This window comes from Lissotriton helveticus, chromosome 5_1, assembly GCF_964261635.1.
Source record: "Lissotriton helveticus chromosome 5_1, aLisHel1.1, whole genome shotgun sequence".
Classification (NCBI taxonomy): Eukaryota; Metazoa; Chordata; class Amphibia; order Caudata; family Salamandridae; genus Lissotriton; species Lissotriton helveticus.
The window spans coordinates 938,269,774-938,283,796 of NC_136065.1; the positions used below are offsets into that span (position 1 = coordinate 938,269,774).

At 45.1% G+C, this 14,023-nt stretch overlaps 1 protein-coding gene across 1 annotated transcript in view; it reads right to left on the reverse strand.

The window, feature by feature from the left end:
* Positions 1-14,023, reverse strand: part of LOC144755014 (uncharacterized) — a 124,796-nt gene that overhangs the window by 31,241 nt on the left and 79,532 nt on the right. Inside the window, exon 10 of the mRNA XM_078643437.1 lies at positions 6,292-7,695. Within this exon, the coding sequence (XP_078499563.1) occupies positions 6,292-7,695 (1,404 nt within the window). The remainder of the gene's footprint in view (positions 1-6,291; positions 7,696-14,023) is intronic.

Below are 14,023 nucleotides of genomic sequence, written 5' to 3' on the forward strand. Positions count from 1 at the left end.
AGCTCCAGTTGGTTGATGTGCCAGGAGCGTGGAGACAGGGTCCACATGCCCTTTATGGAAAGCCCCTGAAGATGTGCGCCCCAGTCTTCCAGGGAGGCATCCGTGGTAAGGACGAGCTCCAGAGTGATGATTAGGAAAGAAGTACCTGCAGCGATGTTTGACGGTTGAGCCCACCATTGGAGAGCGGACCTCATCCGAGCGGTCACCAGGACCAGATCGTTTAAAGAGCCGGTGACCTGACGCCACTGTTTGTCCAGTTCCTCCTGAATTGGGTGACTCTTGAGCCTGCAATTTGGGATCAGGGAGATGCAGGAGGACGCCATCCCAAGAAAGGACTTCAATACACGAACAGAAATGGACCCTTTTGAACGGATGAGAGCCACTAGGCATAGAATCCGTAGCTGACGCTCGTGAGACACGAATGCCTTAGCCAGCGAAGTATTCAGAGCGGCGCCTAGAAAGGTCCTGCAGGGAGCTGGATCGACCTGACTTTTCTCGGTGTTGGAGACCAAGGGAGTGGAATAGAGTCTGACAGAATAGAGTGTCCAGGAAGGCCTGATGGCGAGATTACGACTTGGAGACAGTCGTCCAGGTAGGGAAAGATTTGAACGCCCTTAGATATGCCACCACCGGGGCCAGGACTTGCGTGAAGACGTATGGGGCGGAGCGAAGGCCGAAAGGCAGAACCTTGAATTGAAAATCTGAGCCCTACCCGGAAGCGCAAGTACTTCCGGTGTTTTGGAAGTATCGGCACGTGGAAATAAGCGTCTTGGAGATCGATGGTAGTCATGAAGTCGTCCTTCGAGAGGTTGAGAATTTCTGCGAGCATGAGGAAGGATTGGCACTTCAGGTACTTGTTCAGGGCTCTTTAGTCTAGGATCGAACGACATTCGCGACTTCTTGAGGAAAAACCAGGAATAGAATCCCATCCCCTTCTGGGACTTGGGAACCACTTCGATGGCACCTTTCTGAATCATGAGTCGAATTTGAGCCGGAGGCGGACCAGTTGGAGTGTTGGAGGGAACTTGACAAACTCCAAAGCATGGTCTTTTGATAAAACGTTACAACGGTCCGAGGTGATTGAAGACCAATTGGAAAAGAAAAGGGAGCTTCGACCTCCAACTTTGAGCGGGGAAGGCAAGTCATTGCTTCTTAGAAGCGGAGCCTCTGTAGGAAGACTTTCCTCTAAGACTTGGTGGACTGTTGCCGATAGGACTGCTGTGACTGGGAGGAATATCTCCGATTTCCCTGGCCGTAGGAGCGGTACTGGTTGGATCAGCCGCGAAAAGAAGGTGCTGGGTCCACGCGCACCACGAAAAGGCTGCTTGCGAAACTGCAAAGTGCCTAGGGCACAAGCCGTCTCGTGTCCTTTTTGATGGTTTGAAGTGTGTCGTCCACATGCTGGCCCAAAAGCGATTCGCGGTCATAGGGCTTGTCGAGGATTTTCACCTGAACCTCCTGGCGAAAAGGTGGAACAAAGCCAGCCCTGACGACGTAAAACGGCTGCCCCTGCAAGCTTACGAAAACCAGTGCACATAAAGTCCTCGGCAGTCTATATTCTCGGATGACGCTCTCTTCCCCCTCCTGAAGAATCTTGAGCCCCCTGCTCTGGAGGGCTCAGGAATGAGGTCGATAAAATAAGACATATCCGACCACATCTGGCGTTCGTAGCGCCCCAGAATGGCCAGAGAATTTGCAGCCCTCACTGTGGTAGAAGCCATAGTGGAAAACTTTCGTCCAATGGCATCAAGACGACGTCCCTCACGGTCAGGAGGAGCGTTAATAGGAGAAGACTAATTCCTGGAACGGCGCTGTGCGGCTTGGGCGATCATGGAATCGGGTTTAGGCTGCGCTACCAGGCAAGCTGGAGAACCCTGGGGCGCCCTATATTTCTTCTCCAAATGAGGAAGTGCCGGAATAGAATTTAGAGTCTGCATCAGTTGGACACCCGCGTACCAAATGAAGTCAATTATGGGCATTGTCCAGACCGGTTTAAAAGGTGGACTTGAAATCATAAAGAAAACAGTCCTCATCCTTCAGAACCATAGGAAGCTTAAAGCGCAGCTCGTTCCATAAGTTCGAGAAAACCAGTCATTCAGTACGCTTTTCACGCATGCAGGTGTGCTGATCTGAGCCGGTGTTCTAATTTGTGAACATGCGCGCACATATTGAATGACAACACGCATGCCCAGCATTTTTCTCTGCTTGCGGGCATGCGTAGAAGTGATTATTTGAACGCTCACCACGTCATTAGTCCGTAATTGGCATCTTAAGAGCCCCCAATCAGATAAGCTCCTCAATTACGACTATTTAACCAATCCACAATGGTATAAAAAGCAGGCTGACCTTCCGTTCGGTACCTCCCCTTCGGATTGGACTTCATCCGGAGGTACCGACTGACAGGTAAGCAGCTTGCAAGCACTCTTCACATTTTCTCCCTGATTAAGACTTTATATGGAGCGCCGAAATGCCTGAAACAGGTCACTCTTTTTCCCCCCTCTTTCTTACTGTGAGGAATTGGAGAATAGTTGGTCACTGAAGGTCTCCACATAGTCAATGACTTAAGGGTTTATGAGCGTCAGACAAACATTTATCATATGTACTAAATTGCTCCCATTTCATAAATTCACAGCGGTCCTGTCTGTCTTTAAGTCTACTGGCAGACTGTCAGAAACTTAGTAAAGAATTAAGATTTTTATTATATGTAGCTGTTTAATAAGGAACACATTTTGAGTCCCTCATCTGTGTTTCCTTGTTTTACCCATAAATCGAGCGGGGCCTCATTCTCAGAGCAGTTGCCGGGTGAGGTGAGGCATACTCCCACAGAAAGCTGGGTGAGTACTACTTTTATGAATTAATTTTGATCAGCCAATCTTTGGGCTTGTTTGTTTACTTTTGGAAACAAGCATCAGACTATGCATTTTGCTCAGGAGGATGTACATTCATTTATTAGCATCACGATTTCTAAAACATTTTTTCACAATTTCAGGAAAGACGATTACATACGCACCTACCGGTCACCACGGTCCACACCAGGTCCTGGTAGGGTGGTTCTTAACCACTGATGTGTTTACTCTTTTTAGAATAATTGTTGTATATTGTATATATTGCAGTAGCATACCATTCTTTTTAGGTCCTGACGAAAGCTGGTCATGGTTACCTTTACGGCTGAAACATGTTGACCTTTTATCTATTGCCAAAAGATAGTCATTCTTTCACACCATCAGGTTGTTTTTAATCATGACATTTGGACGATCCTGAATAAACATATTTTTCGCCCTCAGTCATTTTTAGTAAACACTTTCACTTTGCACTGCACACCATCAGCACAAGCATTTTGAGAGCACTTCTGGCTGAGCCATCTATTGGACAGAAGTCTAGTGTTGTACAGTCATCCTACGGGTAGTGTGGCAACACGGATTTCACTCCTACATCTCCCAGATGACGATGCTCCGCCGAAGTGGTGGGCTGATGGGATTAGTTTCAAAGCCAGATGCTATCCAAATGATCTGTGATTGATGTTCTTCTCCTCCTGAACATATGTATTAGGTTTGATACATTGACCGGTAATCTCCTATTCTGTTTTTTCGAAAACAAGCTATATCCACAGGAGGGGAATCCCCTGGACCCGAAGGTGGAGGAGACCGTGTCTGGATCTGATAATAGTCCCAATCGGCCATGTTCCCATCATAATCAACATCGCAGTCTTCCCGATCTGGGCGAACGTAATCATCTTCATAAACCGTGGCATGTACCTGAATAGAGGTTTAAGATGGTGCAGAAGGCGCAGCTGGCTCTGGCAGATTAGTAGAGGGAGGAGCTGCTGTAGTTGCAAGCAACCTAGGTTGAGGAGACCCCTGGTGAGACGGTGGAAATAGTCTATTATAATCCTCTAACATGTATTGGAGATTAGAAATGAGGGAAGAGCGGTATTTGTGCTGTGGGAACCTGAGCAGAAGGTTCTTCTTCATGGCAGTAAGGATCTTCCTGATCCTCATAGTCCTGACATTTAATGACCAGCTTTGAAGGGCTTCGAGCTGCCCGGAATCTATCATCCTCCTCAGAGCCAGAGTCCTGCTCCGCACCCGTAGCAAAAAAGGTGAGGGAGGCTGAGAGTGACGTGGAATCGGAAGCGGATCCAAAAGGCACATGTCGACGTAGGTGCAGAGTGTCAACAGCAGAAGCCCCAGAACCGGTTGTAGAAATAGGCACCAGAGGCAATGATGCGAAGGTAGACGTAGACGACAGTAACAGTTGACGGGACAACCACCGCCGACGGCAAGAACACAGCTGTCGACAAAGCAGCCTTGGACGACAAGACCACAGCCGTCGACAGAGCACCCGCCGAGGAAGAGGCTCTTTTCACAGCAAGCATTGACGAGATCCCCTTTTTAGAGGTCGACGAGACAGATTTGAAGCTCACACACACCATTGCCAACACTGACTAAGTCGACGCAACCGCCGCTGGCACAAGTCGTCGTCAGAGAGCTGGAGACGGCATATTTAGTCATCAGAACGACAGTCGCCGATTTAGCACGTTTTCTTTTAGTGGAAACATGCGTAGAAGGAGCTGTGGACACCTGAGAGTCAGATCTCGGGGGCGTAGCAGGAGGAGGTGGAGTCACAGCAGGAACCTTCAGGAGTTGAAGTTTCCTCTTCTTTAGGAAAGGAGATGGCAAATCCTGCACACTGCTACGTTTAGAAGTGGCTCTAGACACACCGGACAAGGCTTTCTGCATCAGAAAGAGGTGAATCCTTATCCTTCAACCTCTGCAACCACAGGAGGAGACGCCCTTCCCTGTCCTGAAGGGTCTTGGTTGAGAAAGTCCTGCAGATTTTACATTTTCCTACCTCATGCTCTGAATAGAGGCAGTAAATACACTTCTTGTGAGGGTCCTCTGAGAAGAGCCACAATTTCCCACAAGAAGCACATGGTCGGAACAGACTTCTTACTTGAAGACATCCTAGAAAACTGTAGAAATCCAGAAAGAAGTTGAAAACTGAGCAGAGCTCAGGGAAAGACTCCCTTCACACGACGTGCGGTAGAAAATCTGAGGGCCTGAGCCTCTGAGGAGAAGGTTCTAGAGGGGTGCTTGCGCCCGATTGGCTGTAGTTTGGACTAACATAATGACATGGATATGCTATAAGAGTGTTAATTTTCTTCTAATGTATTCCTATGTGTTAATGCTAACCTTAGTACTTCTAAGTATTTATGGTTTTGGAATTTAGGTAATTATGTTTACACACATATATTGGCTTATTGCCATTTTATTTACCGTGGGGCTCCAACTTCGACGACTGGGAATATTCAAGCATGTGAATCTATGAAAGACACCCCAATACTGGAGAAACCACAAACAGGCAAAAAGTGGGGGACTAACCATGCCAAGGAGGCCCTTTCTCACAGGAAGCAAACATTCAATACCTTGAGAGCTTATCCAGACCTTACTAAAAAGGCAAACATCTACACTTGAGATCCATTGCAAAGAGGTGCTCTGGGATTCCCGCACAAGGGCGGGACTTTACAGGGCTTATCAATGGTAATCCTTTGAGAGAAGCAGCTTACACACCTCGTGCTGCGAATTTCGTGTGGCATGGACACTAGAAAGGTGTTCCATCACTCTGGGTACATCTTTCACATAGATCTTGGAGGATAGTGGTGTGCTGCCCTGAGAAGGGCCTTCTGCCCTGTTGGTTAAAACTGGGCATTCGAATGAGGTTTGAGGCGCAACACCTGAAAGAATGTAGGCAATTAGAATTTCTTCTACTGAAATCAAAACCATCGGTTGGGCCAGATGAAGTGAGTTAAGTTGGCAAACTGAGCCCCACTGTTACACGTCCGAACTAGATAGTACAAAAGAAACCAAGAAAAACCCACAACCACCACCCAACATGGAGTCGGTGCCAATGCGCACTGTAAGCTAAGGGAGAAGTCATTGTGACTCCAAAGACTAAGAAAAGCAATATGCAAACATTCAAATCCAACACCAGATGGCAGGACTGTGCAGATCTGGTGTATTTACCACAACACATGGTACAAACGTATGCACCGCAAACCTGCATCTTTACATTAATGTAAAAGAAAGTGAAGTGTGTCATCCTACTAAACCCATGCAGTCCTGGTAAGTTATCACATTAATGAAAATGCGGAATATTAACAAGCTCAATAGCTGCAAATTAATATGGTTGGCACAATTTAAATGTGTTGATTGCTAATAAAAAAAAAAAGCGTCAACAAGTCAGATCATCATTTACATATGTTACCTTGAGAGGTCAATACATTACACTTACCTTTCTGAATAATGTTCAGGTGGAAAACTGCTTTGTGACTGGCTTTCAAATGCTCTTGGTCCTGGTCTGGTATAACCACGATCCGGCAATTCTCTTGGATTGTCATATATAGAATATTGCCTTTGACCAGGCCCGCTATTAGGAAAACCACCCTCTTCTGGGTTTCGATCACGAGGAGCAAAGTCTTGGACAGGTTTTCCTCGTCTTGCAACACCACTGCTAATAAAATCTGTATCTTCGACCTCAGATGGCATTTTAAAATTTGATGAACGACTATCGGGAGGAAGTCGCATTCTTAGTTGATTTTCGTTGTAAGAAACACCAGGGTTCCCAATCTGCGAGTCCATTTCTAAATCACGTGACTGGGGGCCACGAAATGGCCTTTGACCAATATTGCGATCTGAATAAAAGTTATCTCCCGTCGTTCCATCATTCTGGTTGCCATGGGATATTGAATGGCCATAAGGTGGCTCTCTACGCTGGTAACCTCTTTTTGAGAAATCCTCTTCTGCTTGCACTGCTTCAAAAGGACGACCTTGAGGCCCACTATAACGTCGTAATTCTGGACCAGGGCCATAGTTTGAAAATTCACCATCTTCAGTCTGTGCATCCATGTTTAAAATACGAGCATCCCGACCATGAAAAGACCTTCCTCTATTTACATCTTCCGTCTGTCTTTCTGCTTGAAAATCATTCATTAGAGATTTTGGTCTTTGTCCTGGAGTACTGTCAAAAGCATTACGAACCCGTTCTGGAGGAAATCCACGGGATTCCCCTTCAATCGGAGGTCTGAATCTTTGTCCTGGTCGACTGTCATGGAAATCATTTTCATCTAGTTGGCCTTGTGCCTTGAAATCATCATGGCCTGGATAGCCATAATGTTGTCTTTGTCCCTGTGGCATAGCAAATGCATCCTGACTGCCACCTTCTCGAAAATCCCGATTTTCAAGAGGGAATGGTCTTGCTCTTTGGTCAGGCCTGCTGCCATGAAAATGTTTCTCATCCATAGATGTTTGGCCTTTAAGCTCTTCAAAGGACCTGCTGTCATTAGGTTGCCTGGCAAAATGTTGGCTGCTATACATTTCAAGATTCCTCCCACTTTCAAAATCATATCGTTCATCAGGAAAAGGCCCTGGTCTTTGTCCAGGCCTATGAAAATCTTCCTCTACAAAATTTCGCTTCGGTGCTTGGTCACCATCAGACAAGCGTCCATGAACAATTCGTGGTCTAGGATCAGGCCTATTAAAGACTTCATATCCTTCCATACGCATCTTCTCATTTAAACCATACTGTACTTGTTCAGCCTGAAAAGGGTTTAATACGTCTCCTTGACCAAGATCTCGCTGGCCTTGGATATCATCCCATGGCTGTCCAACAGGATAGGGTCTTTCACTCCATTCAGTTCTAGTAAAAAAAATATATGTTTAAACTAAACAATTTAGGTGGAAATATCAACAGTGCATTTAATAAATACCAGCGTGACCGAGTTAAACAAAATACCTTGAACTGGGTCGAATTGTTTTTCAGCCAGGATAATAAACTGTTCTCCATCGCAAGATAACTAATATGTCAACACTGGATTATCTAAGCCTTTGCCAGGAATACTCAATATAACAACGCAACTCAAAAGACATACACTTTCTGCACTTTTAAAATAACTTCAATTACAGCCGAAAACAAGCCATTAACTGGGCAGCGTTTACTCTTAATTTCTCTAAAGAAAGAAAAGTCAATACACTGGACAAAAAGGCATCACTTCAGAGGATTTAGGCAGTCACTTTAAAGCATCACAATGCTCTGGAGTACGACAGTACACGGTTTTGAGTGAGACAGTTCTCACTTCAATTTGACTTTATTCGGTTACAAAGATAACCATAAAAGTACATTTTAAAAGCAATTCATAATACATTTGTCAAAATCAAGTACATAAGTTAGACAAAAAGAAAAGTTCTGGTAAAACATGAATTAAATTTAAGTACAAATTGATTTACGTAGTCTAAAAACATTGGTAAGGAATTCCGAGATGAAGGCAACATTAAAGATAACATCTAATCTCTGAAGTTCCAAGAAGGCATCCCTACAACGTCTCACCCCCATTTCTCTTAGAATTGGAATAATCAATCTTTTCCTAGGTAAAGTATAGTATTTACAGAAAAAGAAGATATGGATGTCAGACTGTTCCGATTTGTCATCACATGGGCATTTAGTAAGATTACAGGACCAACAATTCATTACGGGGCAGCTTAGGGCCCTGAAGAGGATGCCTAACCTAAATCGGGTCAAAGTGAACCGCGAAAATTCTGACAATGAAAGGGTTAAGTATGGTTGGATTTTCCCTTGAATTGATATAGGTAGGTGGGCTAAGACAGTTTTCTTCTTATGTTCCACTGTAATTCTACATTCTTCCAGGTGTTTCATACATTTTATTTTTAAAGCTTTTCTCGTAATATTACACATGGACAGGGGATTGTCATAATAGCCCATACAACCAATATTTCCAAGGAATTCCCTAATGTATGTAAACCACCTTATCCTCCCAACATAATCCAAGCTTAATCCATCAGTTAAAATAGCACGGTTCAGTACACATCCATCACTAGTCCAGGCCCTATGCCACTGCAATACTGGTTGAGTTCCAATTAAGTCTTCAATATAACATTGGCCCAATTCCGTATGGCAAAGATAACTAGAGGCACTCTCAGGTACAGCTAAGATGTGTCTCAGGAATTTGTTTTCGGCCACTTGTATAGATTTGCCTTTTTCATACCCCCATAGTCCCGCACCGCAGACTGCAATAGAAACACAGGTGGCATTGTAAATTTTTAAAAGTTTTACTGTGGGTATTTCCCCATCTTTTTAGCAAAATTTTTAAGGGCAGTAATAGATTTACAGAATAGGACTTTCCTTACTTTTATCGCCTCTGTCCAGTTCCCAGCTTCATGAAATAAAATACCAAGGTAAGAAAAGGTGGCAGTATAGTCTATAGGGCTTGCACTAATAAACATCCGTCTCCTTCTGCTAGCACCAGGGCCACAATTCATGGAGAATGTCTTGGAGCAGTTGATTTTCAAATCCAGATTAGCCATGAATTTATTAAAAGATGTTACAAGACATTGCAGAGTCACCGGGGTGCGAGCCATTAGGACCGCATCATCTGCGTAAAATAACGCAGGGATTGGTCTTTTGGCTACCCTAGGCATATCACAAGTTGTATCCAATAGAGCTTTCTCTATTCCATTGATATATACCAGGAAAAGGAAAGGTGCTAAAACGCAACCCTGGCGTACCCCGCGCCCAATGTCAAAAGATCTAGTGCATTCACCTTTTTTACCATATCGCACTATTGCGATGGCACCTGAGTACAAATCCTTAAGAAAGGCGATTATATTTCCTTCTATACCAAGAGATTCCATAATATCCCATAGTTAGCTGTGTGAAACACAGTCAAACGCTGACGTCAAGTCAACGAAAGTAAAATAAATGGGTTCACGTCGTGCCTTGGTATATTTCTGCTGTAGGATAAATAAGTTTAGGCCCTGGTCTACTGTCCCCAGTCCCTTTTGGAACCCGTATTGTAGGTCGCTAATTATAGAGTTGTCATCAGACCATTCTTGTAGCCTACCCAGTATTACTCTCCCTAATATCTTTACAGTACTGTCCAGTAGGGAGATGGGGCGATAGCAGGTGGGGTTTTGTCTGTCCCCTTTTTTAAAAATTGGAACGATAACAGACATAAACCACGATGGAGGTAAGTTCGTCTTTAGGGATGCATTAAATAATTGCACTAATAACGGAGCCCATAAATCAACATTATTTTTAAACAGGTCAGGAGGTATGCCGTCTGGACCTGGGGCTTTACCGCCCCGTGTTGCATTGAGGCTCTCAGTAACTTCTTTTAAAGTAAATTTTAATTCCAGGCCATTCACTCTCATTTCCCCCTGATTAGGCATTAATAATTGCAATGGAGAAACCTGCTCGTCCGTTGGGGTACTATACAGACTAGAATAATGGCCCACCCAAGAGTCCTCAGTAATGGCAATTTCAATATGTGCTTTTCCTGTGTCAAAGGGAGCATTTACTGCTTTCCAGAAAGCGCAAACATCCTTGCTTAGAGAGGCCTCACAAAGCTTTTCCCAGGCTTCAGTTTTAATTGCCAATTTTCTTTTTTAGTGCATGCTGGTAAGATTTCCTTGCCTCCCTAACCCTTGGGGGATTGCGGGGGACAGCATGTAAAGCTCTCTTGAGCTCAGAATGGGCCTTTGTGCACGTGCGATCAACCATTTTCCCATCTTTTCCTTACTTGATTTAGAAGCAACCCACAGATTGCCCTTAATTTGTGAAGCAATAACCTCGAACTGTTTAAAAATCTCCTGACTAGTCGCACTTTCATCCAAAACGGACAAGAAACTAGGCAGACACTCTGTTACCAAATTAGATAAAAAAATCACTTGGGACTACCCTGTCCCACTTTAATGCATAGCCATTTTGTTTTGCCATGCTAATGTCAGAAATATTCTGCATAGATCTACTCTATATCCACTGCCTGGAAGGGATTACTAATCTCCATAATTAACGGGTAATGGTCGCTAAGTGGGGTGTCTAGGGTCCAGCACCTCTTAACCATATGTCTGTGCCTAACAGAAGTTATTATAAAATCTATTGTTGACAAAACACCCCTACCATTAAACGTAGGAGTAAAAGGGAGCTCTGTTTGACCAATTTCATTTGCGTATCCTAGATCTTCCAAGTGAAGAATCTCGTTTAACAGATCTCCACAAATGGAGTGTTTAAAATGAGTTAGGTCAGTATCCGGATCCAGCGTAAGTCCACATGCTCCTTTCTGGCTTTTGTTGCATATGGTACAGTTAAAATCACCCCCCCAAACTATCCAAACATCCCTAGCATTTTTATCTGATTCTTTATTTAGATCATTACCTAGCATCTTTAGGGTCGGTTCCAGGTCCGCAGGAGGGATGTTATAAAAATTTATAATTAAAAGACACAATTCCTTGCTTGCATCAATCCGCACTAGTTGATAATACGGGTAATGGGAGAATAAGTAGATCTTCTTGCAGTTTAGGGAATTGGATATAAACGTCGTCAGTCCCCCCTTAGCCCTACCGTGATGAACCTCCACTGCAGATGTAAAGAAGGTTTTATAACCTGGAAGGTGGAGGGATTCTAGGGTCCAGGTTTCCTGAATACAAAGAATTTCCATCTCTTCAATTGTTTGTAACCAGATGGGATTCGATAATTTGGACCTAAGCCCTGCCACGTTCCAGGACATTATGCTGACAGTTTGCCTATTTTATGAATTAGGTGGTGAGCATTGGACCGTATCTGTAACTAAATTATTAATAGTAATTCCTGATCCCTGTAAGGATAGGTGCCCCAGGGCTGCAGTAGGGGGAGTTACAAGAGTAGAAATAGAAGGGGGACCAATGCCAGATATTAGACCAGGACCATTGCCAGAAATGTCTGAGTTAGAATCAGGGGTTGGAAGCAGTCATTCAACCCCATCTAGTCCATTTAGAAAATTAAATCGATTGTAGTCAGAAAAAGGTGTGTCTGGAGGTCGATAAAATGATCGTACAGCATACCCCCGATGTCCAGCCCTCCGTTCAACCCTCGTCCAATTCCCTTGGGTCAATTCATGGTGCATATGGGTAGGGGGGAAGAAAAAGGACACTGGCAAGGTCTGTATGGTAGAGTCAGGAGATCTATTTGACACCGCACATATATGTGAAACAGTCCTAGGGTCTCGAAAACTCACCATAATTCAGTCCCCAATTATTGATTTTCTGGTTTTCCCCAGCCAGGGTACCCTTCTCACCATAATAATTTCATTGTTAAAATGCACCGGGAGAGGTCTATTCCAATTCAACCATTTGATAAATTTTCCTTTTGAGTAAGTGGAAGTTCTCGCCTTCGCCCACTTCAAGAGGAGGAACACCCGCCATAACCACCGTTAACCTATTAGCCTCAGGTGGCAAGTCAGGTCTCCGCGATCTAGGGGCGGGCTTCTCAGGAAGTGGGGTAGCAACACTATCATGGGGTACAACCCCATCAAAAGTAATCAAAGGGGGAACAGGACCTACTGGTTGTAAAAAAGGGATATTAGGTTTGCTGAATAGTGTTGGGGCAAAATTGGCCATGAGAGGTTGTGGAGGGGGGGGCAGCGATAGGAACCAGGGGAAGTCCCGCATTTACTGAAACGTTTTGGATATTGGGAGGACAGTTGGGAAGGGGAGTAGACTCGGGAGGACTACCCGTTTTAGTAGCCGATGTTTTCAGGCTACTAATGGTTGCCTCCAAAATAGTGAGTCTAATCTCCACTTTCTTCAAACTGTCACTAATAGGCAAGAGCAATGATCTAAGTAAGAATTCTATATTCCCTATAGAGGTAGCGGGGGAGATTTATTGTGTAGATTATCCCCGGGGACATTTACTGGATCATTGTTAGTGCCCTTGTCAAGAAGAGTGTTATGGGCATCTAGTATTATCCTATCAGAAATGGAAGAGAGTTTAGAGGCTTTTCCAAAATCCACAACTGTTTGCTTTGGCTTCGTTTTCCTTATTTTTACTACGGTGGGTATTTGAGTGACTAAGTCGACAGCCATACTGCCAGAACTAGGTAGAGGGATGACACCAGGAGTCTGTTGAATGGCTGAGCAGGGATTACGAATATAATCCCGTAATAGAATGGGGACATCCTCCTGGGATAATAAATCATGGCTAATGTTACAGAAACCTCCCTCTTGAGGAATAGAGTAAGGGAGGATATCATCAAGAGGCCTATTTTTCATATTTTCAATAGAGCGGCGGCGCTCCGCCCTACGCTCTGACAGAGAATTTTCCTTATCCAGATCACCCAGTGCCCGTGAAAAATAGTTATCTAGAGTCCCATTTCTAAGTCCCCCCGCCTTCACAGGTGTTACCTCTATAGCCGGTGATGGCATGTCCAATACCTATATTAAAGTCCACGAAGAGACCGTAGACGTACAGACAAAAGAGTGGGCCCAGCCCAGCCTACTCCGGCCTCAGAGGGCCCGCCCTTTGCCCAGGCTTAGCCCTGGGCGCTCCCGCGCAGCGTGTTACGCTGGATCTTATAGGCGTCAAGAGCAGGTTGGGCGGGGCGGTCAGGGAGAGCGGGCCAGCTGACTGCCTTAGACAGACCGGGACTCTTGGGAAAGTGAGTCCCGGTCAACGCTCGCAGCCCTGTCTCACACCCTGCGGGGACCAAACCGTCGGGAGCATTGTCCGGTCGAAGCGGGACCCGCGGAGCGGGTACCGCGAGGCGTGGGCACAAGTCCTTGCAGGTAACAGCAGGAAAAGAGTCTCATTAGGGATCCCACGTTGCAGCAGCAGAATGTCTCCTTTTGAGCAGGTTGGGCGGGGCGGTCAGGGAGAGCGGGCCAGCTGACTGCCTTAGACAGATCGGGACTCTTGGGAAAGTGAGTCCCGGTCAACGCTCGCAGCCCTGTCTCACACCCTGCGGGGACCAAACCTTCGGGAGCACTGTCCGGTCGAAGCAGGACCCGCGGTTTTGAGTGAGACCGTTCTCACTTCATTTTTCTTCTCACTGCAGCAAAGATCATCTAATATCAAGTCACTGCCCTTTCACCTACCTGCTCCAAAGAGGTTTAAATAGATCTGCATTGAAATACTTTTCCAATCAGCTGTTCTCTCAACCACAATGCCAGCTCATCTGGACAAACTTTTCTGGCTATAG